Here is a 17,624-nt window from a genome sequence, read left to right as displayed (position 1 = left end):
TTCATTTTCCCATTACTACCACTCGCTAAACGAGCCTAAATGTAATACATGGATTTCTCCACTACGTTTTCACATTATTTTCGGTCCCTACGGCGAAAAAGCCACAGAGCGTAAATAGACACACATACTGTATATTGTCTGTGCATCTGGTACACAACCCACCGGAAATACACAAGCAGGGGTGAACAAAAATGGTCAAACATAGCGGCGCAGGACAGAACTGCGCTTTTGGAGTAAAGAGGAACCCGACTCATTTATTAGTGTGGTAAGTGACAAGAATTTAATGTGTTTCATTGACATTAGAAATGCCGTTCGTTGCAGTTGAGACCGAAGTAATTCTGTCTGCTCACACTTTGACCTTATCCCGAATACAGCATGCAACGTAATCCTTGTAGAAATCCCTTAACTGAATGAGTTATTATCATAATCATGTTAAAAATATTTTGAATGCAGTCTCCAAGTGCCCATTCCTCAGCGGCCATCTTGAAAGTTCTTGCAGTTCCTTTTAGTGTAAATGCACTTTGCACGCTTGTCTTGCCAAACACCAAAAGAAAGAAACCTCCACCCATGTGCACTTAACTTCTGATTTCAGAACTAGTTAGCCGTCAATTTGCTATGTACTATATATGTAAAATGTGTAGGTGATAAAACATTGATATGGTTTCAGTCATGAGAGCCCTCTAAGGGAAACTAACTACAATGTGTCCTGTGACAAAAATGAGTTTGACACTCTAGCTCTAATGTGACTTAAGCTGTTGCATGATTTGTAAAAAAATTAAAAAATAAAAATAGGAAAACCAGATTGTTAACTTCAGCTGGATGTAATAACACTGGCCAGTTCAGTAGATTTCCTCTCTTGCTTAAAATAAAAGAAGAAGGAAAAAAATCCTAAGTCAGAGCAGGCAGACTTCCACTATCTGCCAGCCTAACCTTGCCAATGACAGCCGCGGGGGGAATTGATGCCTGGGCAGACATTCCAGTGAACATGAAGATATACTCTCTCCTCCTTTTTTCTCCAATGCCTCCATCCCTCCCTCCCTCCATCTCTCCTCTGCTCTTTCTTTGATACGTTAGGGGGGGTTTAACCTCTGCAGCTGCCGAGGTTGGTCCGACTTGCTGGCTGGGGGATCTCAAGGCGCTACTTGGTATGCACTGTTCACGAGTGTATGGGCATGTGTGCGTGTCTGTGTGTGCGTAATGCCTACGCCACACTTTCTGCCGACTGGAGGAGGGCTGTGAGTGTGATAAGGGGCTGCTGGCTGGGTTTGGCTGACCCATGCGGGCCCTTCACAAGCTGTCAGAGGCACGGCCCTCAGAGGGGGGCCCCCTTCCATCTGCACTGCCCCAGCCAGGGTTACCCAGCAGGGAGCTAGATTGGGGTGAGGCCCCTGTACCGTTGGGACTGGAAGATGGGGGGGCTGGGTGTGAAGGATGGTTCCATATTAATGAAGATCCGCCATTATTATTCCAATGAAGAAATTCAATGTAAGCCATCTTTCCTCATTGCTTATTTGCTGACATGTTTGCTTATCATTGCTGACAACATAATGAGCACCATAGAACTCTATTGCCTATTGTCAGAGCAGTTCATGCTGGTGAGATATTTGTCTTCCTACAGTCAAACAGTAATGGTTACCCAATTAATTACTCTGTGCCATACTCGTACTTTTTTGGTACCAACCACATGTTTAGGGAATCAAGTACAGTTTGAATCTGGAGCCTTTTAAAGTTTTCATGAAATCAGTCTTTTTTATCATCGGTAATGGCAAGACATGGGTGTGAATTTTGATACATGAAACTCGCTTGGTTTTGAAAGCAATGGTCGTAGGTTCTAATTATTTTATGACAATGTCACATTGGATTTCAGTATCTGTATGAAAACACCCATTTCGCTAGGTTGTATTTAAATGACGCTTTTCTGCTTCTTATAGAGCAGACAAAGAAGAAGGAACTTCCGCCGGAAGTACAGAAGCAGAGAATCATTGTCATGGCAACTTGGTTTTGGTTTCCACAAGGATTTACGAGATGCATTAAACCACAAGGATTGTACCTTTGGCTACAACCTGACGTGGAATTCTGTTGGAGGTAGGGCACGCTCGGCTCCAATTTCGGAGTGCAACTGTTTACTTTCCTTGTACAACTTGCACTGGGCTCCATTTTTTGGGGCACTCTGAATAACCCAACGGCACATTTGAATTGAGTTTGCAAATGGTCTGAGTGAAGCTGTGCGTTGCAATGTATTTGCAAACGGGGATTTTGGGGGTCTAATGTTCATGGTCTTGGTTTGTGTAAAACAAATTTCTCTTTTAAAAAGAAAAAGTTATTTTTTGAGAGGTCCGATCGAGAAGGAAGAAAAATAGCAAGAAAATAGACAAAACTGCAATAGATGAAGTGATGGTCACAAATGAAAACCCGCGGTAGAGTGAAGCCGCAATAACCGAACTGTAAAGTAATGAATGAGGGAAGAGTTATTGATACTTAGTATTTGCAAGTGGTATTGGTGGTCTGTTATGGCTGTGATAGGGCAATTTTGCATTTTTTTTTCTATTGTCGTTTTTTGACTGGATCTAAATGAATCATCACTTCTTCTTTTCTCAAAGTTTGCTTTATTACAGAAAGCCACATTTCAAGAAGAAGTTGGACAGTGGAATTGTTTTTTGACTTTTCTTGATGAGGCTTGCTTGATATATTTTGTCAATGACGGAATTGACAGCATGTGCGCACTTGTTGTCAGGCAGACTGCATAAACTTTCTGTAGGCTTTAAGCGTCTGAAAGAAAAAGTCTACAACAGGCTTGCTGTATCGTCAAAACAACAACTGGAAGTGAGGCAGACACCAAAAGCTGCTGTTTGGAAAGAGCACAGGTAGTCACAAAGGTTCACGGTGATGAAGGGAGTCAGACAAATGGATGGAAATGAAGAGAAAGCAGCACGCCGACGTGATGAAACAGGAGGCTGGGAGGATTCGGCAGTGGCGTTCCTGATGCTCCCGGTGCTCCCGTCCCGCTTCAAACTCGGCTCGTCGCCTGTCTTTCTGCCTGCCATCCTCTCTGCCAGTTTAGCAGAGTGAGAGCGAGGCAGCCGGATGAGCACAGATGAGTGTAGCGGTGTCGGGGGTGGCACGAGGGAAATCAGTGGGGCACAGGCGCTCCCAGTTAAAAGTGACATGACCTTTTGATTTTGTCACCTGTCACCAAATGCCATGTCTGACTCTGCGCTGAGGAGCGCCTGCCATCCTCCTCCTCTTCCTCTGTCGCCCCGTCTCTCCCAATGCCTCTTTTCCTGTCTCCTGCTCCCACTCCATCCTCGTTTTCGACATTCATTTTCTTTTCAGAGTTGCCGTTCCTATCCGGGAAAGTAGCGGTGTGACTTTCTGGCGGTCTAATAGGCTGTTTCCTCTTTTTCCTCCCTGCTTTCTTATAATATTTACTTTTTGTACCTGTGTTGTGCAGGGCTCTTAATGAGGGCAGATGTCAAGGCACAGTGTGTTTAAAGACGCTGACTTTTTTCTGAGATGATAGCACGAGGTGAAAATAGACGCGATAAAAATGGCTATGAAGTCTTGTTCTCGGATGATACAAAGCTATACATTATTACTGACTTCCAAATGAGCAATGCAGTGCTGTCACACTGACTGCTTCACAGTGAAGAAAGTATATACTAAACTTGTGCAAGTGGGGCTGCATGGATTAGACGCACATTTCAGTGGCATCTCCAAAGTTCAACACAATCTGTTGTGCATTTTAAATTTGTATGTATGTATTTTTACCTGTACAGGCAATGTTGAAAATAACATTTTACATTTGTTATTGTCACAGATGTATGAAACAATTGCTTTATCCAGTGACTAATTAAATCAAATGAAATGGTAAAACCCGACACAATAAGATTTTTGCAGCGCAATATTGACACCAGGTATCATTTTGTGGATTTTGCTGCAGTAGTGTTTATCTCTGTCAGCTATAGAAAACTGACTTGGGCCTCTATGTTCGTGTCCAATACAAGTCTACAATATAATGACATTCGCCACACGTCAGACGAGTGCAGAATCTGACTGCCTGTGCCCCGATAAAATTCATCAAACTTGCATTACACTACCTGTGCCAATAGTTAGACATATATATATATATATATATATATATATATATATATATATATATATATATATATATATATATATATATATATATATACATACATATATATATATATATATATATATATACACACATATATATATATATATATATATATATAGTATATGCCAATGTGACACACAAACACATTTGTAATAAATCACTGTGAAGCTAAATTACTGCAAAAAAAAGTCATAAAATAACATGGTGAATCACTATTTAGCTGCTATGCTGCAAGCAAATAAGATAAGATGGCAAGAGAACTAAAGTTAGCCCCAAATGTAAATACTTTTAAGTCTAGTTTAAAAACATTACTTTTTTGATTGATTTAATGCAGACTGTTGGGGGGAATGTCTAAAACTGCAAATATCTTCAGGCCATTTAGGTCTTGTCTTCTGTAATGGGTTGCCTGAGTCAGTGGTTGAATCCAAGCAATGGTCTGTAGCATAGGATAAAGAGGAAGGTCCTCCAGTGTGACGAGACCTAATTGCCCGTCATCTTGTAGTGGAAAGAGACATCAGCCTGTTCGGTATGTGCCCTCTACGAATGTCTGCACGGCAATTAACACATTTATAACATCTGCGACGGGTTTCTCGAGGCCAACGGAACGTCTAAGAGGGAGTTCTGCTGGGATGAGTGTCGGCTGAACGGGTGTTGTGCATACTCATGCAAGCAGGCACAAATACGGAGAGCAAAATGCACTCGACGCAATCACGATTGGTGCCTTTAGCCGTTACAACTACACTGAATAGAGAGGAAGAAAATTTGGAAAACATTTGGGTGATTGTAATTTATCTCAAAGCTGAGATATAAACTATAAACCAGCACAGGTTTTAAAACATTATACTGGGAGGGAGGAGAAGGTCATGTGATTAGTTAAAAGACTCTTCCGCACATCACACGCTGCATAAAGTCAAAATAGCATAAAAGGTCTCCTCTCTTTAGTTTACTTTGCTTGAGAGGTCATGTTGTGGCAAGACATGCACGTCAGGTAACGCTGTTGAGGAGTCAGGATTCAAAGGTCAGAGTGCTACATGATAAGCGAAGAGGTCAGCGACCTTGCTGGTGCGTCACCTCTTTTAATCGCTGTTCTGAGGCTGCTGCAACTGCTTAGCAGGTCCCGGTCAAGGTTGGGGCGAGGGTAAGAAGTGCTGATCCGAGATCTGTTTGCAAGGCAGCATGTAAGCACACAACAGGCAGTGACCCTGTGCATTCAATTGCAGCATGCAGAGAACGTCGTATTTGTTTATCGGCGGGCCGCGTTGTGGTGTAAAATAGGGGAAGGGTCCTCACATTGAACCCATCAGATGAATCAAGGCCCTTCAGCTGATTAGGAAGTCTGGACCCAAGTGTATACGTTTTTTTTGTTTGCGCTCTCGCTCCCCGAGAGTTTAACACACGTTGCCTTGGCCTCACCCTCACCCCGGACTTTTGGAAAACCGCAGCGCTCCGGATGCTGACCCGAGCGGGGCTCAGCACAATCACTCGGTTTGTTGTTTCAAGTCATTAAAAAAGCTTCTTCCCCTTGTTTTCTTCTCTGTTTGTTTCCTTTCTCTGCAGAGAAGAATGGAAGGGAAACCATGACGTGAAACCGCATATGTCATATACTCTCACTGTAGTGTCTGAGGCAAGACTCATGGGACACACGTGTGCACACATATGAACACGTAAGAATTATAATCCATGGTTGCACTATTGTATGTTAAATTTACTCTGCAGCACAGCACATTTAAAGAGAGCAATTAACCCTCCTGCTAGGGTGGTTACTCAGTATCAGCAATAATGTTCCAAGGTCAATTTGATCCAGCTGTTTAATGATTTAAAAATGCATCCTAATAAACATTATTAACCGCTTTCATTGCAAATATTCAAAATGAACCATTTAAAAAAAAGTTTCATCTTGAAATACAATTATTTGTAAAAACTACTCATTTGTAGTTCTTTAACTTTAAAATGGGTCAAAATGAGCCGGACGATGCTTAATGTTCCAAAATAATTCTGATAAGCACTAGTAACCATTTTAATTAAAAATATGTCAAAGTGAACCATTTTAATTGATGAGAGGTTTCATAGCAAAACACTACTCATTTGTATCTTCAACTTTAAAATGGGTCCGTTTGACCCAGGCTATGTTTAATGTTCCAAAAGCATTCCGATTAACATTTAACATTTAATTGAAAATATGTCAAACCATTTCAATTGTCTGTTGATGAGATGTTTATACTTTTTCAATCTTAAAATGGGTAAATTTCACTCGGAATATTTAATATTCCAAAACCAACTCAATAAACATTGTTTATAGCTCATTATTCTGTTTTTCAGTGTCCATACGTAAAATTTTCTTAGAACACCATTTGCTCACTTTTAACAGAATTACATTTTGTGATGGTTAACACAGAATATTCACTTTTTCCATCAATACCTGGCCATTTACAGATGCGGAAGCTATACAACACTGCACCAGTCAACACTAGCCATCATGAATATGTGCTACAATACTCAACAAAATCTCTGTCATACCAATTGGTGAGTTAAATGAAAGCTTTGATATTAAATCTGACAGGAGTTAAAAAAAAAAAAGAAATAGCAAATCATTTCAAAAGTGAACAGAAATTAATTGCAGCCCTAAGAGGCACTCACCTCACTACAATAGTATCAACATGTTTTAATTTTCCAACCAATTGCTATGACACTTGAGGCGCAATAGTCCCCTTTCAAAGAGGAGAGAAAAGCCATTCGGCATCGAGTGGGAGTTGCATGCACTTACGCATACGTGAAGTAAGTGGAAACGTACAAGAATGTATAACCTCTGTTGTCTCCTTTTAATTAGGAAGTGCGTGGAAGAGGACTATCATTAGAGTGGGATAAATGGTGAGCAGGTAGAGAGAACAAATCATCATGCTGGGTTTTGGCTTGAGGTATGCAGGGGGATTTTAAAAAAAAATTGTCAAGCAATGTCGCCATCTACAGGCAAGTAGAAAAAGTGTCATTCACATTTTAACAGCCACAGTTGTGAACAACAATCTGGAACTTGCACACTAAATAATGTGGCATGAGCTAATACAAATTGTTTGTATAGAACATTTTCTCTCATTTAATTCAGTTTTGCTTTACATATACAGTAAATATATAAATATGAAGAATATGAGATTAAGTTTTGGCATGTGTGTTTTGTATATTTATTATATTATGTAGCAATGAGAGCTTGTTCATCACAATTAAAAGGTGCAAAATTGGTTTTGAATCCCGTCCACCCACAATGATCTTTAAAAGGGAATAAATACACACCTGTGAAAACAGGCGAGACAAAAAGCAAGTGAATATCCGGCTGGTTATTTCCAAGTTGGACTCAGAGAAGACACTTATTAAAATGAATCACTTCATTGTTCACGCTCACGCTGCCGTCCTGCTCTCACTTTCCATCTCTCCTCTCCCGAAAATGTGTCTGACCATGATTAAAACATGTCTGTTTCCCATGACATTGCTTTGACATGATTTAATTGGTAGACGAGATAAAAATAAATGAATTAAATAAATAAACCAGCAGGTAAGTGGCGTAACGTAGCTGAATGCGACTGCCTATTATTCCTTGCCTTTCTTTGCCTCAAAGATGGCAAAATGAGAAACGTGAGATTGCACAGAGGGATTTTTCGTCCGTGTCCTAAAATAATATGCACATCGATTTCGACATTTGCATACATTTTACGGCTGTATTTTAATACAAAAATGAGGTTTTAAAAGTGTGTGTAGCATGTTTGATATCTTTCATTGTCATTGTTTCCATTCAAATGCTGCCTTTTTGGTTATCTCGACGTCTATACTGCTTAAACTCAGTTGCACAATGGCTAAGTATGATTTAAGTACATCTAATCTTGTACGAGTATACTTAAACGTGATAATATTGTGGGAGAGACAAGAGCACCGTGTCCCCGTAAAATAATGGCGCCGCAGTTTTAACGGTGCTTTGTGTGCCCTGCACAGAGGCTTTTACAGTGGAATGAAAGAAAGGCGGAGGGATATCGGCCAGCTTACAGAGGCCACACTCACCACATCTTGTCTTGTATCCTTGCCCGACGTGATGAGAATGTAGTTCCAGGCCAAGGGCAGCAACAAAGCCAACGGAATCATATAGAGTTCGAAGTTCCACACGAGGACGACAAAGAGCTAGGATGAAAAAGAAAAGACAAAAAGTATGACTCAATGGGAACGGAGAAGGCGAACAAAAGTGGCGAGGAATGTTTACGTTCAAGCCTCTGCCGACCATATGTGTGATTAGACGGTGCACATTCATATGCAGAATCATAACCTCGGCGGAGCCAAGCGTAAAAATAAGATGGTGCCGTTAACAAAGGTGCAAGCCTGGTGGCACTGAGCCTGGGTTCAACACCCTGACCCTCAAGGCTGTGTCGGGCCTTGAGCAGAGGAGGAGGATGAGCACCAGCCGTCAGAATCTCGTTCCCTCATGCCAATCATCCCGGGGGTTGAGGTCACTGATGGTTTCGGACCCTTCCCCACTAAAGCCCAGCATATGACCTCACACCGGCCACACCCTGAGTCCCTAACCCTGTCACTCCAAGCCGCAATACCCCATCTAAGACTTGTATGGCTCACCTCTGCACCCATCTGCCAAAAGCACAACCTCTGTGCCTCCCCGCTCATCAGCAAACAAGTGAGGTACTGTCTGAAAATTAACCTTTGATAAAACCCAGCATTCCGCCCTTGATAAAGTCTTTTTAGTCTCTGTGGGAAAGAGAAATTGCTAATGAAAGAGGCTGGTTATTTTATGGTGTGTCAGTCAGCGATGACAACATTTGAGATAATGCAAATGGTGGGGGGAGGGGGTGAAGCTACATTTACGAAAATTGTGGATATATTGTCGAAGTATTCTTAACTTATATATATATATTTTTATTTCCAACTCAATATTGTACACATAGCAGATTATGTGCCAATAATACAAATATAGACTGAATAATTTAGAATGTTATATATTACATTCCATCAACAGTTGCCAGATAATAAGGGAAAAAATATTGCCATCAAAATAAAAATAAATCAATAATTCCAACAAGTTATTTTATTTATATATATATATATATATATATATATATATATATATATATATATATATATATATATTTATAGTATTTTAGTAAAATTTCATAAAAGTTTTAAAATTCTAAAAGCTCAGCGAGCTCCCAAAGTCATCAGTCTGTGTTAAATAGTTAAATGAAAACTTAAACAAGTAAACATCATAGCTCCCTATTGTTTTGAACAGAAAAAATAACTGAAATGTAAAACTTACACATATCTTTTTTTTGCTTTCAAAAAAAAAAAAAAAGGTGCAGAGGGTAAATAGTCAACACAGTTTTAAATGGATATATTATTGGCCGTCAGATTTAAAAAAAAAAAAAGGCTGACATCAATGTTCGGCAAAATGCCAAATATCAACGCTAATAATCAGCCCGGTCAATAATTGGTGTATCCCTAATACATATGTATACTCTTCCTTTTGTTTTCACTACTTTGCTGCTGTAAAAGTAAAGTTTCCCCATTGTTGGTCTAATAAAGGCTTATTCTCTTCTATTCTCCAAAAGAGAGCATGTGCATGTACTTGTGTTAAAATATAGGAGTGGGCCAAAACACAGACACATTCATCGCTCAGCCGTCAGTATAGAAATTTCTTTGCACCCACCCACACATAAACACATGCATCTCGGCAACTGAACAAAACAAAAAAAAATCTCGTTTTGTCCTCTTTATCACAGAAAAGTTTGGAAACTCATAACCAAGTTTTTTGATAGGAAAAAAGAGACTTTAAACTGAATGTGAAATTAAGCAAAAACAAACCCAGCATGAATTAAAGATAACGGCTTTCAGAAATGGCCACAATGAATGTATTTTTCATGTAAATAAATAAAAGTGCTGGTCCAGTAAACAAATACTGTGTCTCGAAAGGAACAACTTTCGGAACCAACTTTGAGTGTGCGCATCCAACACCTTGGGAGAGTATAATTCCTTAAAAACAAAAAACTAAACTTAGAAGTTGCAATAAAGCAAAAGGATCATCTCTTCACTCCTGATGAAGAGCACACGCAAGTTCTTCGCCAGTGCAGCTCGCAACAATGCACACTTGCACATCCTAACATTCTAAAATGATCCAACATCCTACAAACCATCAAGACACTGAACATGTAACGGCAATTAATACACGTCTAATGAAAGACTGTGCAAATGAGATGCAGACACACAATTTTACTGAAATAGACAAAGGAGCTCACTTGTATTAAACCTGTTCTGGTCGAAGCTATAAATAAACATACAATTACAATCATTTCTTTGTTCATGTTATAAATATACAACAATAAATACTAGCACTGGCATAACATTGCATGAACAGAAATATATTTTGTATGTCATCCTCTGAATGTTCACTGCTGGAATCACACAAACTGCACCTTACTGTCCTGATGTTTGCCTCAAATCTTGAAACCTCCTTTAATATATATATATATTTTTTAAAACGTTTCCCTTAAGGCTATTAACCTGTCGCCCTCTCATTTCTTTTCCATTTGGCTATCGTAGCTGAGGGCCACGTTGTGACGGGCAGCTGGAAGAAGCGCCAGGCGGACGGCTCTGCCCCGTCTCCGTGCCCCCCGGCTGGTTAACAGTGGCCCCGCGGTGCCTGGACCTTCCCGGCGAGGCTGGTCCAGCACAGCCACCCCCCTCATCGCTCCCTACGCTACATTGCAAGCTCTTCGCCTGGCGATGAGGGAGCGGGAAGGAGCCTGCTGTGGATGTCAGCGACCACCACAGAAAGGCAAGAGGAAAAACAAAAACACAATGAAAATGGGATGCTCAAACTAGAAAATTAATGGGTTAATGCATAGTGAAGCTCTATATATCTTGTATAGGAGTCATTTGAAGATGACACTTTGTGGCCGTGGACATTTTACGAGATGTTGAATTCACCTTTCTGATGGGAAACTATTTTGTATTCAACTGTACAGCGAATACAAATATTTAAATAAATGTCATTTGTGTGTTTGAGCCTATTTACTCTTTCCATAATTTCCAATAGTACAGAACAGAATGCACATTTTTCTGGTTACTTTTTTTTTTTTTTACTTTACAATTTAATTAAAGTCTATTTTCAGGACTATCAGTAAATTAATTATGTATTCTATAGTAAGTAAAGAAAATATAGTAAAACAAATTGTATATGATTCATAATTTAGTTCAGTAAGCATAAAATCATTTTTTTTAATTTATAGTATTAGTATACTACAATGATAAGCAATTTGAAATAAAGTGGGGAGGGATTACAATGAATTAACTTAAAAATGGTCCAAAACAAACATGATAAAAGCAAAATTATGACGGGATCATTTTGGCTGGAATAACAAGAGGCAAAAAATCAATAATCTAATTGTTTTTGACAATCCCTGCAGTTGCATTCCGTAATTCTTTGATGCTTGCTTCAATATTAAGAAATCCCCCAAACACAAAAGGACGTCAACAACATGGAAAAGTCCAAATGTTTTATTCAAGCAGTCAGTGCTCATGGAGAGCTGGAGCCGGCGTTATTTGTTTCAAAACACAGCCCGCGTCCTCGCGGCTCTGAGCCGCGGCACTGTGGGAGGGTAATATTCAGTACTTTGGCTTACATTAACCACACACCAGGCAAACTTTTCCCCTGTTCTGTCTCAGTGGAGTGAAACCGAAGTTTGGATTTCAGAGGTCGCCTTTATCTCTCTTACATCATTTTCCATGCTGGCAATAAGTGTTGCCAGATAGCAAGTAGAAGTCCTGTTAAGTTTGATGTAACTAGAGAGAGAGAAGGGGGGGAGATTGTGTCCTGCTTTGGACCAGGCCTCCCTAAGCATCATTCAGTGGTGCTAGACTGCCCCCTGCTGTACGCCTGCAGAACACAGCAGGGTTTGCTGTGCTCCTCATTCAAAAGCAAGCCAGATGCTCTCAATAGATTGTGATATAGTTTTATGACCTAAAAGAAAAATCCGATGACACTTGTACAGTTTGACTGCCACAATGCCGCTACATTTTTCTCATTCATGACTCTTAATCTCTGGTGATTAAACCCTGACTTGATATTCTGTGTCAGTCTTGCCGCTGTATTTCAACTAAGAGCAGTAAAATGTAAAAAGTAAATGGTTCAAAGTTGTCCCTTGCTATGGGCAAAGACGAACCCCCGACTCGAAAAGTTTCAAAAGTTAAGACAGACCCTTTGAAGAGGAGTCAAAGGAGCAATTTAAAGAGACCTGGAGTGGTGTGTGGTGTACAACTCACTTCTCACACTGTGAGATGTGTGCATACACACACCAATAGACGCTTCTGTACCTGTCTTTTGCTTTTTGCCTTTTTTTTTTTTTTTTCAGCAGGCTGAATTTTTATCTAAATGCAAAGCAGGTGATAGGTGCTCCAGTTTCCTCTAGAAGTAGCTCCCTTGTCTGGGCTCTCTTCCTGATAAGAGTCCTACTTTGCCTGACATAAAAGCGCCCGGTATCATTTCCCCAGCCTCCCCCGACAACCCCCGGCTCGCTGCCCTCACCCTTCCCCGAGCCTCACAAAGCTGCCTCTATTTGCCTCCAATTCGGGGCCCAATTGCAGATAAAGTTACAGCAAATTTGTTTGGAGGAAGAGCCGGTGAGGCCGGTGGTCCCCGGGGCAATAACGGCCTTGAGAGTTGGCGACAGAACCCAACTCCAGGGGGCGGAGATAAAGAAGAACACAGCGATAGAAAGACACACCTTGCAGGTGTGGAAAGTGGAAAAGAGGGAGACGGGTGTCATACCGGCACCTGCCATGGCGCGGGACAGCAGGTGACGGCGGGCCGCTCCACGGCGCCAACGCCTAAGGGGGAAGCTGCCACGCCGGCAGTTTTCACCATGTTGATGGGTGGGAGACGGAAGCGTGGGCGTGAGAGAGAAACGCTGCATGTGAGACGATCACAGCTGTGCGCATGCCAATGGAAATGCCAAATCTGGCGGCAAAGACGCAGCACTTTTCTGCGGAACGCGTACGATACCGCGTCTTCGATACAACAGCCATCCTTTACAAAACTGCAAATAAGCCAACACGCTGCTTTTCCCTCCTCTAGGCTCGCTTAGGAGAGTTATAGCGCACACTTAAACGTTTAGCGGCTGCCACTATGCCACCTCTGCAAGCTAGCGAGGGCCATTCGGAAAAGTTAAGTGCAACATCTGTCCAGAAAGATAGAAACACACGCCCGTGCCCGTGATCACACGCAGACGCACACCTTCACAAACGCACCACCTTGGCCAGATGGCCCCCCATAAAAAGCCACTTAAAGAGATGAGCGAAGTGATTAAGAGGCCTGTGGAAGTGAGGGAGGAATGAGAGAGTGATGAAGAAATGGAGGAGGGGGGGAAGGGGCGGGGGTACCTGTGTAAAGGAGAGGTCCTAAACACTGATGCTTTTAGCTAAGTGCACACTCCTACGCCAACACGCTCGCACGAGTGGGAGGGGGACGAGGAAAAGCAAAATGATGCTCGAATTTCAGCCTTTCAATAAACTATAAAACACTTTGTCCTTGGCCTACATACCCGTTTTATTGCTTTGAAATACTCCATTTCAGTATGTACAATAAGAATACAGTGTCACTCAAAACTGGATGAACTTTATGTATACTTTGTCCCGTGAATGGGACTCCCAAGGATGATGTTGCACCTTCAAACTATTCTGACCTTGTTTTCAACATGAATTCATTTTTTGCACTTCCCTTTCAATTTCTTAAAGGCAGGGCACAAGGACAAGCGCGGAGCTACTGGAGAGGAAATGTGCCACTTGAGCTCACGCACGCACACAGATGGGATTAATGTTAAATGATCAATATGTTGTCTCGTCTGAGCCGTGTGACTCACACACCAAAACACACGCACGACTGCGCTAAACTGGGTCAAACGAACGCGGCCAGTAGTTAATGCCTCAACAAGAGCGGTCTTCTTGTTGCGCAGCTATTTAAAACTTGAATGAGTGGAGAAGCTGCTCTAAGTGGATGCCAACAAGTATTTTCTTCTATTTTTAAATGTTCGTTTTTACAATATGTATTTTTTTCCTCCATGATAATAAAACACATCAATAATTCAAACTGGAAGAAAAAAAATGGTGCATTTCCTATACCACTAGTAGGCTAATTTTGAGGGATAAAATTACCCCCTAAAACAATGACAGATAAACAAAAAGACCTCTATATTCCCAATATTGTGTTTTTCTTTAAAAGGGAATTCTACCTAAAAATTGTCCTTACAAAAATATTTTATATGCACCCCCACTAGTCTATAACAGTATTCTGATTAATATTGTGTTTGTGGAATATGAATTAAGCAGCCAAAACCCCCCATTCTTATCCATCTCAGGGGGCGGCCATTTTGCCACTTGCTGGCAACTAATCATGACATCACAGTGCCTAAGGGCTCAGGTAACGACCGATCATGTCTATTTTTGAGTTGAGGGACATGTGACGTTCACAAGCTGAGCTATGATTGGTCGTTAACTTGGCTCTTTTTTTTTTTTCAAATTTCTAGTTCTAGAATTAAAACTTTAGTAATTATTTGGCTATGACTGTATTGACCCAACTGGCCTGAAATGTATATGACTTCTCATGTATCCGCAATTGAAACGAGGTCTACCCACCACAAATGCGCAGATGCTCCTCTGTGTTGATTCCCATTCGAAGCAGCTGTTGATGTAATAACCAGTGTTGATGAGGAACATGATGCAGCGCCTCACTCTGTTGAAGTTGCGCAACAGCAGCTGCAAAGTAGATGGGACGGAAGGTTTTCATATTACAGAGAAGGTCGATAGTATCTGAGGATAAAGAAAGGGTTTTTTATGTGCGTTATGTCTATTTTGATCTTGTGCTTTTTTGATCATTTGCAGCTCCATGACTTTTTTTTTAAATGTTATCGCATAGGTTTGAGTCAGCATGATGAACTCTCCTCATCTCCTAATAAGATAAATTTAAACCCTGCAGTATCTCATTTTGCTGTCACTTTGCAAAATTAAGTATCGCGTCACTTTAGTTGAAGATTTGTAGCTTTGACCTGACTTCAAAAATAAAGCCAAAGACCCGATGAGAATATTATGCTGCGCTTGTTTTGGACAGCCTAATAAGGACTCAGTTCAGTATGTAAGAGACAAGCCTTAGTTATTAATGACTCAATGGTTATTTCAGTTCAGTCTTGTTGTATTTGTGATGCTAAGAGCTCTGGTTTGCCCTGCATTTATGGCCACTGGCCAATATGTCTATAAAGTGTTTGTATTCAAGTTGTGTTGTGAGATGAGGAGGATCATGCTTTCTATACGTAAATCTTACATTTATATTTTATTTTTATTTATTTATTTTTATTTAAATATGTAACTCTTTAACAACCACTTGACCAATCAGTAGAGCACATTGAGAAAGCAAATAATCTATCTTAAGGATCATTGATGTCAGCACAACCAAAGAGTAGACCAAAAAAAGAATTTTGAAGGAATAATTTAAGATTTGGAATACATTTTGTTACTGTTACTAAGATAGATATAGTCACTAGGGTAATATTTCATAATTCATTTAGAAATAAGATATCATTTCATTAATTATTATTATATATTTATTTGCTTTATTTATTTTTTGTTGTATTGATAACCATATCTTTACAAATAAGTTTTTTTCATAGTTGTTAAGTGTTGAAAATGCTTTATATTTGTCTTATTTCTTCTTCTTAAAAAAAAAAAAAAAAAAACTTCCTAAGTGTTCATGTCATCAAGTAGAAAGTCTTTGGCAGATACTTTTCTTCCAACTAATCAGCAAGCAACAGTAGGGGGGTGCTGGCACAAAACAGCCCTCGTGGCCTCAAGGGGCGAGCCTTCCAAAGCAGCCAGTGACATCATCATTGTGAGACGCTGACATGGGTCATCTCTATGAGTCAGAGGTGAGATTGAGATTCTGCCACTTGAGGAAAAAGACGAGCGGGCCAGCGCAACAGAGACGACATAAAGGGGGGTGGAAAAAACGGATGGAGGGTTGAAACAAGGGCGGTATGGGAGATGTTTGTGTGTGTGGCACTGTGTTGGCTAGTGATGTGTGTGGCAGGGCATGGCGCAGCATTGACTACTAAGCCCAAACGGTCACTCATATGACATGTGTGATGTGGGCCGGCCCCAGCTATTCAGCCCTTTGTGCGGCTGCCACACTGAGCGGCGTGACAATGAAGTGCAAAGCAGCAGTGGCAAAAAGGGCCATCTATAAGGACGGCCAATCTACTTATGCACCCCGCAGTTGACAGCTTGACATTTCTATTCACCCAGCCGGGGTGGATGCGAGGCGGCTGACAGATGAGAGAAGGGAGAGAGGAGAGAAGAAACAAAAATGAAACGCTGTTTTCCCTCTTCAATCACCTTGTTTTATCTTGCCCACACAGTTGTTGGGCTTTACGAGATGCCGCTCGCCCGGCTCGCTGGTTAGCGCTTACGACAGCGAGGCAGGACATGCGGCACACTGGGGTAAACGTACGTTTCTGTATTTTTATTTTTTTTTCAATTCAAGATCTGGTAATACAAATGTGTATTGGCTCATGCCAGGCAACTTTATTATTTTTTTATGTCAATCATTTTTTGTACTGGAAGTTTTCAGCATAAAATTAGCAAATATAGCACGTTACAGTGATTTGATCAAAAATTGTATACTAAAGATGAACAAATACCAAAACTGATCTTAGATTTAATACCCTCTTAATGGATATATAATCCAATATAAAGAAAAAAAGAGTGAATTTACTTTTGGCCTTCGTATGGCCTGCAAAGCACCTGAATGATGCAACTTTCTGTGTCACATGTGACTTGTGGAATTTGTGTTTGTTTTTTTCTCAAAGGGGTAAATGTGTTCCACAGGCTGAAGTGTGCATTCAAGCTAAATTGTTGTTGTTTTTTAATAAACTTAAAAGTGCAGTTGGTATGAGGAGTACCATAAATAAAATATATAACATTTCTAAGGGATTTTAATTAATATATTTCATGGTAAAGTCTAATTTGAATGGTATTTTTACAGTGTTCAAGGTAGGTCAAGCTTTTAAATTATATTATTAAATGAATACACAATCAGATGAATGTGCAAGAAATTTATAAATATCATGCATTTAATTTTATTGCACATTTATATATTTGATATCCAAGAATTGCCCACGTACAGTATGTATTGTGCATACTCAAAAGTAGTATTTCATCTAATAAATAACAAATAAATATAAAATGTTAAAAAGAAATGTGTATATTGTGAATACACATTTGTCATTAACAAACAAATACTTACGTCAAAATTTGGCGAATATTTTATTTTGTACATTTTGTGTATGTTGTTTTTTTTTTAACAACAATATAACTAACAAGTAGTCAATTATCTGTTTGGTTGTGAAATGAAATTAAACCAAAGTTTATGCATTTTGTACATGGCACATTGACAGATAAG

At 40.2% G+C, this 17,624-nt stretch overlaps 1 protein-coding gene across 8 annotated transcripts in view; it reads right to left on the bottom strand.

The window, feature by feature from the left end:
* mctp1a (multiple C2 domains, transmembrane 1a) overlaps positions 1–17,624 on the bottom strand; it is a 119,355-nt gene that overhangs the window by 36,525 nt on the left and 65,206 nt on the right. For all 8 annotated transcript variants that reach the window (XR_013293393.1, XM_077560874.1, XM_077560875.1 and 5 more), the window contains 2 exons: positions 14,810–14,929; positions 8,183–8,299 (listed from right to left, as the gene is read on the bottom strand). Coding sequence is in view for 7 of the 8 variants with exons in the window: in XM_077560874.1 (XP_077417000.1) it covers positions 8,183–8,299; positions 14,810–14,929 (237 nt within the window). In the remaining variant the exon portion in view is untranslated. The remainder of the gene's footprint in view (positions 1–8,182; positions 8,300–14,809; positions 14,930–17,624) is intronic.

The sequence above is a fragment of the Vanacampus margaritifer genome, chromosome 3 (genome assembly GCF_051991255.1).
Source record: "Vanacampus margaritifer isolate UIUO_Vmar chromosome 3, RoL_Vmar_1.0, whole genome shotgun sequence".
Classification (NCBI taxonomy): Eukaryota; Metazoa; Chordata; class Actinopteri; order Syngnathiformes; family Syngnathidae; genus Vanacampus; species Vanacampus margaritifer.
Note: the sequence above shows the minus strand (reverse complement) of the source record. Positions and strands in the feature narration are given on the sequence as shown.